Raw genomic sequence first — 13,336 nt, 5'->3', positions numbered from 1 at the left:
TGTGTGTGGTGGTATGGTGACAGTGGGCAGATGGCACTCTCTCTGGGGAAATCAAGAGGGTAAATCTCTCCATTTAGTGGCGTCAGAGAGAGCCAGGGCTGGAGGGCTGAGCTGCTCATTCAGCACCCCCAGCAGGGTGACCCGACACGGGCCAAAGAGAGGGAGAAGGAGGGGTGGAGGTGGAGGTTTATAATTCCCACTATCTATGACAGCCACACATGCGTCTCTCTCTCTCTCTCTCTCTCTCTCTCACAACACAACACAACACAATACAATACAATACAACACAACATCACACATACACACACACACACACACAGACACACACACACACAGACACACACACACACACACACACACACTGAGCAGCACTATGACAATAGAAGTAGCTAGTATCTGTATAACCTTACAGGCCTAGTTCTACTGTGTGTGTGTGTGTGTGTGTGTGTGTGTTAGTGTGTGTGTGTGTGTGTCAACCCAAATCCTTAGTCCTGTCTGAACCAAACAGCCCATCTGAATCTGAACAAATGAATAAGAATAGGCTGTGCCATCAATAAAGACAATGACGTCACAGCGAGTTAAACGAGGCACTATAGCTATTATCATTGATCCACTGTAGCGCGGCTGAAATCCAGCTAGCTGCCGTGATGCCTATTTCATTAGACATTACGGTAGCATGTCTGTCTACAAGTGTTGTGTTCTGATATAGACTATGGAAATCAAGTAAGTCGCATACGCCATGTATAATCTCCCAGCAATTGAATGGGTATTTATCAACGTTTCGGCATCACCGTGCCTTCCTTCCCGATATAGAACCAAACAAATATACTCTACCTCTAATTTGTTGTCAAGGAAACTGAAAAAAAGAGAGAGAGGGAGGATGTCGTAGTGAGGTAGATGGATGGAGAGACGGGAGGGGAGTGTGAGAGAGGAGAGGGAGAAAGGGGGGAGGGAGGCTCGGCTGGCTGGGGTCATAATGCATGTGATTCCACTGGCAATATGATGCTGCACTCTGGCGCTGTGATACTAGGACAGCAGCGGAGAGGAGAGAGAGGGGTGGTGGGCCGCAAAGCAACACTATATATATATATTTTTTAAATCCGTTGACGCTGACGTTAAAAAAAATAATAATCTACAATTGTCTACATTGATTGATGGATTATTCATCGTGTATCATGCACCACATTTGTAAGACTATAGTTTATTAAGAGGAGATCGTTGTGCTGCCAGAGGAAAAATCATTTGTTGCTTGATGCTCGTAATATCATCCCTGCGCTTGACCCAGTGAGCAGAGGATGCTGCCGCGGCTGCTGCTGAACCGAAGCTGTCATTACGCCCGGCGCTCTGACGACCAGGGAGGGCCATCCCGACTGCCTTTCCCCGTTCACAGCCATTTAACCTACATATTTTAACCTATATATATATATATATAGAACACTTTTTTTTTTTAAATGTAGGCTCGCTGTCTGTTCTTCGGTGGCAGACAGAACATCCGGGGATTGCTTTAGAAATAGGAATACAGCCTTAACTGTGTGGCTCGGTCCCATCGCCTAGGTTCTTATTCCGTTGCGATTGGGAGATTCTGTCTCCCGTTCGGGTTTTTTTAATGACTGGATTTGTGTTTTGCTGCGCTATGTACATGGATAAAACCAGTGTGCTCCGGGGTAAGTCTATATAGATTAATTTATTAGCCATCATCCATTGTCCTTGTTGTGCATTCTAGCGTCCCCCCCCCGTCCCCCCCACCCACCATATAAAAAGCGCAGTTAATAAATATACGGATCAATATAGCCATTTGACCGCAGTGGATGTGCGCTAGGCTACGTGTAGTAATGCGTCGAGGAGTCGACCAGATGAGAGGGAGGAGGGAGTATACCGTGCACCCATGTTGCTATAGGTGATGCGATGCAGCAGAAGTGGAAACGGTGTCAATGATTTATGGAGCATAGTCATTGCTGTAGGGGTGCGTGGAGAAGTGGGTATACTCTAATTTTGGCAAAAAAATTCTCCAACGAAGGAATGCCACTCTGTGTGAACAACTGGTAGTCCTATATGGCTTAGTTTGATAGAGCGTGGCATGGCGCTTGCAGCGCCAGAGTTGCGGGTTTGATTCCAGAGGCCATCCAAAGGGTGAATTCGAATAGAGTGAGACATCATATAAATTGGGACAGCTTAATCCTGACAAGAGATAAATCTAAACTATTGTTACTAAGCCCTTGCAGAGAAAGCACATGATCAAAATCACATCACTTCCTTGGTGCAACATCATGGATGGAGGGGGGCCAGAGCGAGCTTCAAACGTTTGGTTAGTGCTGTCTGGGAACCTTGAAAGGTCCCTAATCCTAACCTTAACCATTTTACATTTCAACTTCAAATGGGGTCCCAAGGATCTCGAATAGCAGCTACCAATATCGTTCCCAAATGTGCGGAAGGTCTGGTGGACCAATGCATTGAACTTGGCCTTCGTTAGTCAGTACAGAGTGCCGGGAGAATCATTACTCATTGGCTTAATCTACTAACCAATCATCACCCACAACACCTTCCCCCACGTGTCTTGTGCAACTCTCGTCTTATCGGTCTAACGTCTTGGCTGTCTCATCTGTCCAATGTCTTGGCTGTCCTATCGGGCCGATGTCTTGGCTGTCTTATCGGTCCAACGTCTTGGCTGTCTCATCTGTCCAATGTCTTGGCTGTCCTATCGGGCCGATGTCTTGGCTGTCTTATCTGTCCGATGTCTTGGCTGTCTCATCTGTCCAATGTCTTGGCTGTCCTATCGGGCCGATGTCTTGGCTGTCTTATTGGTCCAACGTCTTGGCTGTCTCATCTGTCCAATGTCTTGGCTGTCTTATCTGTCCGATGTCTTGGCTGTCTCATCTGTCCAATGTCTTGGCTGTCCTATCGGGCCGATGTCTTGGCTGTCTTATTGGTCCAACGTCTTGCCTGTCTCATCTGTCCAATGTCTTGGCTGTCTTATCGGTCCAACGTCTTGGCTGTCTTATCTGTCTGATGTCTTGGCTGTCTTATCTGTCCGAAACACCTTGATGAAAGCCCCCGACCTAAAGAAACACTAACCTTGATGAAAGCCCCAAACCTGTAGAAACACTAACCTTGATGAAAGCCCCCAACCTACAGAAACACTAACCTTGATGAAAGCCCCCGACCTACAGAAACACTAACCTTGATGAAAGCCCCCAACCTAAAGAAACACTAACCTTGATGAAAGCCCCCAACCTACAGAAACACTAACCTTGATGAAAGCCCCCAACCTAAAGAAACACTAACCTTGATGAAAGCCCCCAACCTACAGAAACACTAACCTTGATGAAAGCCCCCGACCTAAAGAAACACTAACCTTGATGAAAGCCCCCAACCTACAGAAACACTAACCTTGATGAAAGCCCCCAACCTAAAGAAACACTAACCTTGATGAAAGCCCCCGACCTACAGAAACACTAACCTTGATGAAAGCCCCCAACCTACAGAAACACTAACCTTGATGAAAGCCCCCAACCTACAGAAACACTAACCTTGATGAAAGCCCCCAACCTACAGAAACACTAACCTTGATGAAAGCCCCCGACCTAAAGAAACACTAACCTTGATGAAAGCCCCCAACCTACAGAAACACTAACCTTGATGAAAGCCCCCAACCTACAGAAACACTAACCTTGATGAAAGCCCCCCAACATACAGAAACACTGACCTTGATGAAAGCCCCAAACCTACAGAAACACTAACCTTGATGAAAGCCCCCAACCTACAGAAACACTAACCTTGATGAAAGCCCCCAACCTGTAGAAACACTTACCTTGATGAAAGCCCCCCAACCTACAGAAACACTAACCTTGATGAAAGCCCCCAACCTACAGAAACACTAACCTTGATGAAAGCCCCCAACCTACAGAAACACTTACCTTGATGAAAGCCCCCAACCTAAAGAAACACTAACCTTGATGAAAGCCCCCAACCTAAAGAAACACTAACCTTGATGAAAGCCCCCAACCTGTAGAAACACTAACCTTGATGAAAGCCCCCAACCTACAGAAACACTAACCTTGATGCAAGCCCCCAACCTAAAGAAACACTAACCTTGATGAAAGCCCCCAACCTGTAGAAACACTTACCTTGATGAAAGCCCCCAACCTAAAGAAACACTAACCTTGATGAAAGCCCCCAACCTACAGAAACACTAACCTTTATGAAAGCCCCCAACCTAAAGAAACACTAACCTTGATGAAAGCCCCAGCCTAAAGAAACACTAACCTTGATGAAAGCCCCCAACCTACAGAAACACTAACCTTGATGAAAGCCCCAGCCTAAAGAAACACTAACCTTGATGAAAGCCCCCAACCTACAGAAACACTTACCTTGATGAAAGCCCCCAACATACAGAAACACTAACCTTGATGAAAGCCCCCAACCTAAAGAAACACTAACCTTGATGAAAGCCCCAGCCTAAAGAAACACTAACCTTGATGAAAGCCCCCAACCTAAAGAAACACTAACCTTGATGAAAGCCCCAGCCTAAAGAAACACTAACCTTGATGAAAGCCCCCAACCTACAGAAACACTTACCTTGATGAAAGCCCCCAACCTACAGAAACACTAACCTTGATGAAAGCCCCCAACCTATAGAAACACTAACCTTGATGAAAGCCCCCAACCTACAGAAACACTAACCTTGATGAAAGCCCCCAACCTACAGAAACACTAACCTTGATGAAAGCCCCCAACCTACAGAAACACTAACCTTGATGAAAGCCCCCAACCTATAGAAACACTAACCTTGATGAAAGCCCCCAACCTATAGAAACACTAACCTTGAGAAAGCCCTCAAAGTAAAGAAACACTAACCTTGATGAAAACCCCCAACCTACAGAAACACTAACCTTGATGAAAGCCCCCAACCTATAGAAACACTAACCTTGATGAAAACCCTCAACCTATAGAAACACTAACCTTGATGAAAGCCCCCAACCTACAGAAACACTAACCTTGATGAAAGCCCCCAACCTACAGAAACACTAAACTTGATGAAAGCCCCCAACCTACAGAAACACTAACCTTGATGAAAGCCCCCAACCTATAGAAACACTAACCTTGATGAAAGCCCCCAACCTACAGAAACACTAACCTTGATGAAAGCCCCCAACCTACAGAAACACTAACCTTGATGAAAGCCCCCAACCTACAGAAACACTAACCTTGATGAAAGCCCCCAACATACAGAAACACCTTGATGAAAGCCCCCAACCTACAGAAACACTTACCTTGATGAAAGCCCCAGACTAAAGAAACACTAACCTTGATGAAAGCCCCCAACCTACAGAAACACCTTGATGAAAGCCCCCAACCTACAGAAACACTTACCTTGATGAAAGCCCCAACCTACAGAAACACTAACCTTGATGAAAGCCCCCAACCTACAGAAACACTAACCTTGATGAAAGCCCCCAAAGTAAAGAAACACTAACCTTGATGAAAACCGCCAACCTACAGAAACACTAACCTTGATGAAAGCCCCCGACCTACAGAAACACTAACCTTGATGAAAGCCCCCAACCTATAGAAACACTAACCTTGATGAAAGCCCCCAACCTACAGAAACACTAACCTTGATGAAAGCCCCCAACCTACAGAAACACTAACCTTGATGAAAGCCCCCAACAACCTACAGAAACACTAACCTTGATGAAAGCCCCCAACCTACAGAAACACTAACCTTGATGAAAGCCCCCAACCTAAAGAAACACTAACCTTGATGAAAGCCCCCAACCTACAGAAACACTAACCTTAATGAAAGCCCCCGACCTAAAGAAACACTAACCTTGATGAAAGCCCCCAACCTACAGAAACACTAACCTTGATGAAAGCCCCCAACCTACAGAAACACTAACCTTGATGAAAGCCCCCAACCTACAGAAACACTAACCTTGATGAAAGCCCCCAACCTACAGAAACACTAACCTTGATGAAAGCCCCCGACCTAAAGAAACACTAACCTTGATGAAAGCCCCCGACCTAAAGAAACACTAACCTTGATGAAAGCCCCCAACCTACAGAAACACTAACCTTGATGAAAGCCCCCAACCTACAGAAACACTAACCTTAATGAAAGCCCCCGACCTAAAGAAACACTAACCTTGATGAAAGCCCCCAACCTACAGAAACACTAACCTTGATGAAAGCCCCCAACCTACAGAAACACTAACCTTGATGAAAGCCCCCAACCTACAGAAACACTAACCTTGATGAAAGCCCCCAACCTACAGAAACACTAACCTTGATGAAAGCCCCCGACCTAAAGAAATACTAACCTTGATGAAAGCCCCCAACCTACAGAAACACTAACCTTGATGAAAGCCCCCAACCTACAGAAACACTAACCTTGATGAAAGCCCCCCAACATACAGAAACACTGACCTTGATGAAAGCCCCCAACCTACAGAAACACTAACCTTGATGAAAGCCCCCAACCTATAGAAACACTAACCTTGATGAAAGCCCCCAACCTACAGAAACACTAACCTTGATGAAAGCCCCCAACCTACAGAAACACTAACCTTGATGAAAGCCCCCCAACATACAGAAACACTGACCTTGATGAAAGCCCCCAACCTACAGAAACACTAACCTTGATGAAAGCCCCCAACCTACAGAAACACTAACCTTGATGAAAGCCCCCAGACCTACAGAAACACTAACCTTGATGAAAGCCCCCAGACCTACAGAAACACTAACCTTGATGAAAGCCCCCAACCTACAGAAACACTAACCTTGATGAAAGCCCCCCAACATACAGAAACACTGACCTTGATGAAAGCCCCCAACCTACAGAAACACTAACCTTGATGAAAGCCCCCAACCTAAAGAAACACTAACCTTGATGAAAGCCCCCAACCTACAGAAACACTAACCTTGATGAAAGCCCCCAACCTACAGAAACACTAACCTTGATGAAAGCCCCAAACCTACAGAAACACTAACCTTGATGAAAGCCCCCGACCTAAAGAAACACTAACCTTGATGAAAGCCCCCAACCTACAGAAACACTAACCTTGATGAAAGCCCCCAACCTACAGAAACACTAACCTTGATGAAAGCCCCCCAACATACAGAAACACTGACCTTGATGAAAGCCCCCAACCTACAGAAACACTAACCTTGATGAAAGCCCCCAACCTATAGAAACACTAACCTTGATGAAAGCCCCCAACCTACAGAAACACTAACCTTGATGAAAGCCCCCAACCTACAGAAACACTAACCTTGATGAAAGCCCCCAACCTATAGAAACACTAACCTTGATGAAAGCCCCCAACCTACAGAAACACTAACCTTGATGAAAGCCCCCAACAGAAACACTAACCTTGATGAAAGCCCCCAACCTACAGAAACACTAACCTTGATGAAAGCCCCCAACCTACAGAAACACTAACCTTGATGAAAGCCCCCAACCTACAGAAACACTAACCTTGATGAAAGCCCCCCAACATACAGAAACACTGACCTTGATGAAAGCCCCCAACCTACAGAAACACTAACCTTGATGAAAGCCCCCAACCTAAAGAAACACTAACCTTGATGAAAGCCCCCAACCTACAGAAACACTTACCTTGATGAAAGCCCCCAACCTACAGAAACACTAACCTTGATGAAAGCTCCCAACCTACAGAAATACGAACCTTGATGAAAGCCCCCAACCTAAAGAAACACTAACCTTGATGAAAGCCCCCAACCTACAGAAACACTAACCTTGATGAAAGCCCCAAACCTACAGAAACACTAACCTTGATGAAAGCCCCCGACCTAAAGAAACACTAACCTTGATGAAAGCCCCCAACCTACAGAAACACTAACCTTGATGAAAGCCCCCAACCTACAGAAACACTAACCTTGATGAAAGCCCCCCAACATACAGAAACACTGACCTTGATGAAAGCCCCCAACCTACAGAAACACTAACCTTGATGAAAGCCCCCAACCTACAGAAACACTAACCTTGATGAAAGCCCCCGACCTAAAGAAACACTAACCTTGATGAAAGCCCCCAACCTACAGAAACACTAACCTTGATGAAAGCCCCCAACCTACAGAAACACTAACCTTGATGAAAGCCCCCAACCTATAGAAACACTAACCTTGATGAAAGCCCCCAACCTACAGAAACACTAACCTTGATGAAAGCCCCCAACCTACAGAAACACTAACCTTGATGAAAGCCCCCAACCTACAGAAACACTAACCTTGATGAAAGCCCCCGACCTAAAGAAACACTAACCTTGATGAAAGCCCCCAACCTACAGAAACACTAACCTTGATGAAAGCCCCCAACCTACAGAAACACTAACCTTGATGAAAGCCCCCCAACATACAGAAACACTGACCTTGATGAAAGCCCCCAACCTACAGAAACACTAACCTTGATGAAAGCCCCCAACCTATAGAAACACTAACCTTGATGAAAGCCCCCAACCTACAGAAACACTAACCTTGATGAAAGCCCCCAACCTACAGAAACACTAACCTTGATGAAAGCCCCCCAACATACAGAAACACTGACCTTGATGAAAGCCCCCAACCTACAGAAACACTAACCTTGATGAAAGCCCCCAACCTACAGAAACACTAACCTTGATGAAAGCCCCCAGACCTACAGAAACACTAACCTTGATGAAAGCCCCCAGACCTACAGAAACACTAACCTTGATGAAAGCCCCCAACCTACAGAAACACTAACCTTGATGAAAGCCCCCCAACATACAGAAACACTGACCTTGATGAAAGCCCCCAACCTACAGAAACACTAACCTTGATGAAAGCCCCCAACCTAAAGAAACACTAACCTTGATGAAAGCCCCCAACCTACAGAAACACTAACCTTGATGAAAGCCCCCAACCTACAGAAACACTAACCTTGATGAAAGCCCCAAACCTACAGAAACACTAACCTTGATGAAAGCCCCCGACCTAAAGAAACACTAACCTTGATGAAAGCCCCCAACCTACAGAAACACTAACCTTGATGAAAGCCCCCAACCTACAGAAACACTAACCTTGATGAAAGCCCCCCAACATACAGAAACACTGACCTTGATGAAAGCCCCCAACCTACAGAAACACTAACCTTGATGAAAGCCCCCAACCTATAGAAACACTAACCTTGATGAAAGCCCCCAACCTACAGAAACACTAACCTTGATGAAAGCCCCCAACCTACAGAAACACTAACCTTGATGAAAGCCCCCAACCTATAGAAACACTAACCTTGATGAAAGCCCCCAACCTACAGAAACACTAACCTTGATGAAAGCCCCCAACAGAAACACTAACCTTGATGAAAGCCCCCAACCTACAGAAACACTAACCTTGATGAAAGCCCCCAACCTACAGAAACACTAACCTTGATGAAAGCCCCCAACCTACAGAAACACTAACCTTGATGAAAGCCCCCCAACATACAGAAACACTGACCTTGATGAAAGCCCCCAACCTACAGAAACACTAACCTTGATGAAAGCCCCCAACCTAAAGAAACACTAACCTTGATGAAAGCCCCCAACCTAAAGAAACACTTACCTTGATGAAAGCCCCCAACCTACAGAAACACTAACCTTGATGAAAGCTCCCAACCTACAGAAACACGAACCTTGATGAAAGCCCCCAACCTAAAGAAACACTAACCTTGATGAAAGCCCCCAACCTACAGAAACACTAACCTTGATGAAAGCCCCAAACCTACAGAAACACTAACCTTGATGAAAGCCCCCGACCTAAAGAAACACTAACCTTGATGAAAGCCCCCAACCTACAGAAACACTAACCTTGATGAAAGCCCCCAACCTACAGAAACACTAACCTTGATGAAAGCCCCCCAACATACAGAAACACTGACCTTGATGAAAGCCCCCAACCTACAGAAACACTAACCTTGATGAAAGCCCCCAACCTACAGAAACACTAACCTTGATGAAAGCCCCCAACCTATAGAAACACTAACCTTGATGAAAGCCCCCAACCTACAGAAACACTAACCTTGATGAAAGCCCCCAACCTACAGAAACACTAACCTTGATGAAAGCCCCCAACCTATAGAAACACTAACCTTGATGAAAGCCCCCAACCTACAGAAACACTAACCTTGATGAAAGCCCCCAACAGAAACACTAACCTTGATGAAAGCCCCCCAACATACAGAAACACTGACCTTGATGAAAGCCCCCAACCTACAGAAACACTAACCTTGATGAAAGCCCCCAACCTAAAGAAACACTAACCTTGATGAACTCCCCAACCTACAGAAACACTAACCTTGATGAAAGCCCCCAACCTACAGAAACACTAACCTTGATGAAAGCCCCCAACCTACAGAAACACTAACCTTGATGAAAGCCCCCGACCTAAAGAAACACTAACCTTGATGAAAGCCCCCAACCTAAAGAAACACTAACCTTGATGAAAGCCCCCAACCTAAAGAAACACTAACCTTGATGAAAGCCCCCAACCTAATGGGGATTTTCTTCTGAAACCAAGTTACATGTTCGTCAGTACACAAACACGCACACAACAATATAACGAGCCATACCACGTGATGCAGGGCCCAGTCAGGTATTTGACACATTCATCCACTACACCGCAGAGTATAGCTGCATATACCCTCCACTACACCGCAGAGTATACCTGCATATACCCTCCACTACACCACTGAGTATAGCTGCATATACCCTCCACTACACCACTGAGTATAGCTGCATATACCCTCCACTACACCACTGAGTATAGCTGCATATACCCTCCACTACACCACTGAGTATAGCTGCATATACCTTCCACTACACCACTGAGAATAGCTGCATATACCCTCCACTACACCACTGAGTATAGCTGCATATACCCTCCACTACACCACTGAGAATAGCTGCATATACCCTCCACTACACCACTGAGTATAGCTGCATATACCCTCCACTACACCGCTGAGTATAGCTACATATACCCTCCACTACACCACTGAGTATAGCTGCATATACCCTCCACTACACCACTGAGTATAGCTGCATGTACCCTCCAATGCACCACTGAGTATAGCTGCATATACCCTCCACTACACCGCTGAGTATAGCTGCATATATCCTCCACAACACCACCGAGTATAGCTGCATGTACCCTCCACTACACCACCGAGTATAGCTACATATACCCTCCACTACGCCACTGAGTATAGCTACATATACCCTCCACTACACCACCGAGTATAGCTGCATATACCCTGCACTACACCACCGAGTATAGCTGCATGTACCCTCCACTACACCACCGAGTATAGCTGCATGTACCCTCCACTACACCACCGAGTATAGCTACATATACCCTGCACTACACCACCGAGTATAGCTGCATGTACCCTCCACTACACCACCGAGTATAGCTGCATGTACCCTCCACTACACCACCGAGTATAGCTGCATATACCCTCCACTACACCACCGAGTATAGCTGCATGTACCCTGCACTACACCACCGAGTATAGCTGCATGTACCCTCCACTACACCGCCGAGTATAGCTGCATATACCCTCCACTACACCGCTGAGTATAGCTGCATATACCCTCCACTACACCACCGAGTATAGCTGCATACATTCATTTATAATGTGATAAGTAATCTATTATTAGTAACCTACAATGTGCATTTGCAAGTGGACATACAAGTACATTGCACAGTACATGTTTCGTACAGCTACGTAAATAAATATAACGCTGTTCTGCCTGTCAAACATAATATAAACAATTATTATTCAGGAAGCAGGAAGCACTTCTTGATACTGAATATTAATGCAGCCAATCGGAAGCCCTGCTTTGACTGCTGCATCGTAAACATTCTACGAGTTTGACAGGATGTAAATTTAGGAGACAGTCAACAGAAATGTGTTTAAAAAGGGTTTATTGATCTAGAAGTGATTATTGCCGTGTTGGTTCTGTTCCTTCCTGACAGTGTTGGGAAGTATTTCTGTGTTTTAACATCCATGGAAAATAGTGAAGTTTACAATGCATCAATCTAGGCCACTATATTCACATGTACATATTTATGTGAGTCATTTAGCAGACACTCTTATCCAGAGCCACTACAGTAGTGAGTCATTTAGCAGACTCTCTGATCCAGAGCCACTACAGTAGTGAGTCATTTAGCAGACTCTCTTATCCAGAGAGTCTACTTACAGTAGTGAGTCATTTAGCAGACTCTCTTATCCAGAGTCACTACAGTAGTGAGTCATTTAGCAGACTCTCTTATCCAGAGTCACTACAGTAGTGAGTCATTTAGCAGACTCTCTGATCCAGAGTCACTTCAGTAGTGAGTCATTTAGTATACTCTCTCATCCAGAGCCACTACAGTAGTGAGTCATTTAACAGACTTTCTTATCCAGAGCCACTACAGTAGTGAGTCATTTAGCAGACTCTCTTATCTAGAGCCACTACAGTAGTGAGTCATTTAGCAGACTCTCTGATCCAGAGCCACTACAGTAGTGAGTCATTTAGCAGACTCTCTGATCCAGAGCCACTACAGTAGTGAGTCATTTAAATCAAATTTTATTTGTCACATACACATGGTTAGCAGATGTTAATGTGAGTGTAGCGAAATGCTTGTGCTTCTAGTTCCGACAATGCAGTAATAACCAACAAGTAATCTAACCTAACAATTCCACAACTACTACCTTATACACACAAGTGTAAAGGGATAAAGAATATGTACATAAAGATATATGAATGAGTGATGGTACAGAACGGCATAGGCAAGATGCAGTAGATGGTATAGAGTACAGTATATACATATGAGATGAGTAATGTAGGGTATGTAAACATAAAGTGGCATAGTTTAAAGTGGCTAGTGACACATGTATTACATAAAGATGGCAAGATGCAGTAGATGATATAGAGTACAGTATATACATATACATATGAGATGAGTAATGTAGGGTATGTAAACATTATATTAAGTGGCATTGTTTAAAGTGGCTAGTGGTAAATTTTTACATAATTTCCATCAATTCCCATTATTAAAGTGAGCTGGAGTTGAGTCAGTATGTTGGCAGCGGCCACTAAATGTTAGTGGTGGCTGTTTAACAGTCTGATGGCCTTGAGATAGAAGCTGTTTTTCAGTCTCTCGGTCCCTGCTTTGATGCACCTGTACTGACCTCGCCTTCTGGATGATAGCGGGGTGAACAGGCAGTGGCTTGGGTGGTTGTTGTCCTTGATGATCTTTATGGCCTTCCTGTGACATCGGGTGGTGTAGGTGTCCTGGAGGGCAGGTAGTTTGCCCCCGGTGATGCGTTGTGCAG

The 13,336-nt window shown here is 45.1% G+C and overlaps 1 protein-coding gene across 2 annotated transcripts in view; it reads left to right on the top strand.

The window, feature by feature from the left end:
* Positions 1 to 13,336, top strand: part of LOC139543144 (FYVE, RhoGEF and PH domain-containing protein 1-like) — a 181,076-nt gene that overhangs the window by 50,603 nt on the left and 117,137 nt on the right. Inside the window, exon 1 of one of the 2 annotated variants that reach the window (XM_071349372.1) lies at positions 984 to 1,664. The exons of the other annotated variant lie outside the window; for it this stretch is intronic. Coding sequence (XP_071205473.1) covers positions 1,607 to 1,664 — 58 coding nt within the window. The 5' untranslated portion in view covers positions 984 to 1,606. Of the gene's footprint in view, positions 1 to 983; positions 1,665 to 13,336 lie in introns of those variants that run through there. 2 annotated transcript variants of the gene reach the window in all.

This window comes from Salvelinus alpinus, chromosome 17 (genome assembly GCF_045679555.1).
Source record: "Salvelinus alpinus chromosome 17, SLU_Salpinus.1, whole genome shotgun sequence".
Taxonomy (NCBI): Eukaryota; Metazoa; Chordata; class Actinopteri; order Salmoniformes; family Salmonidae; genus Salvelinus; species Salvelinus alpinus.
This window is presented reverse-complemented; position numbering and strand designations above follow the sequence as displayed.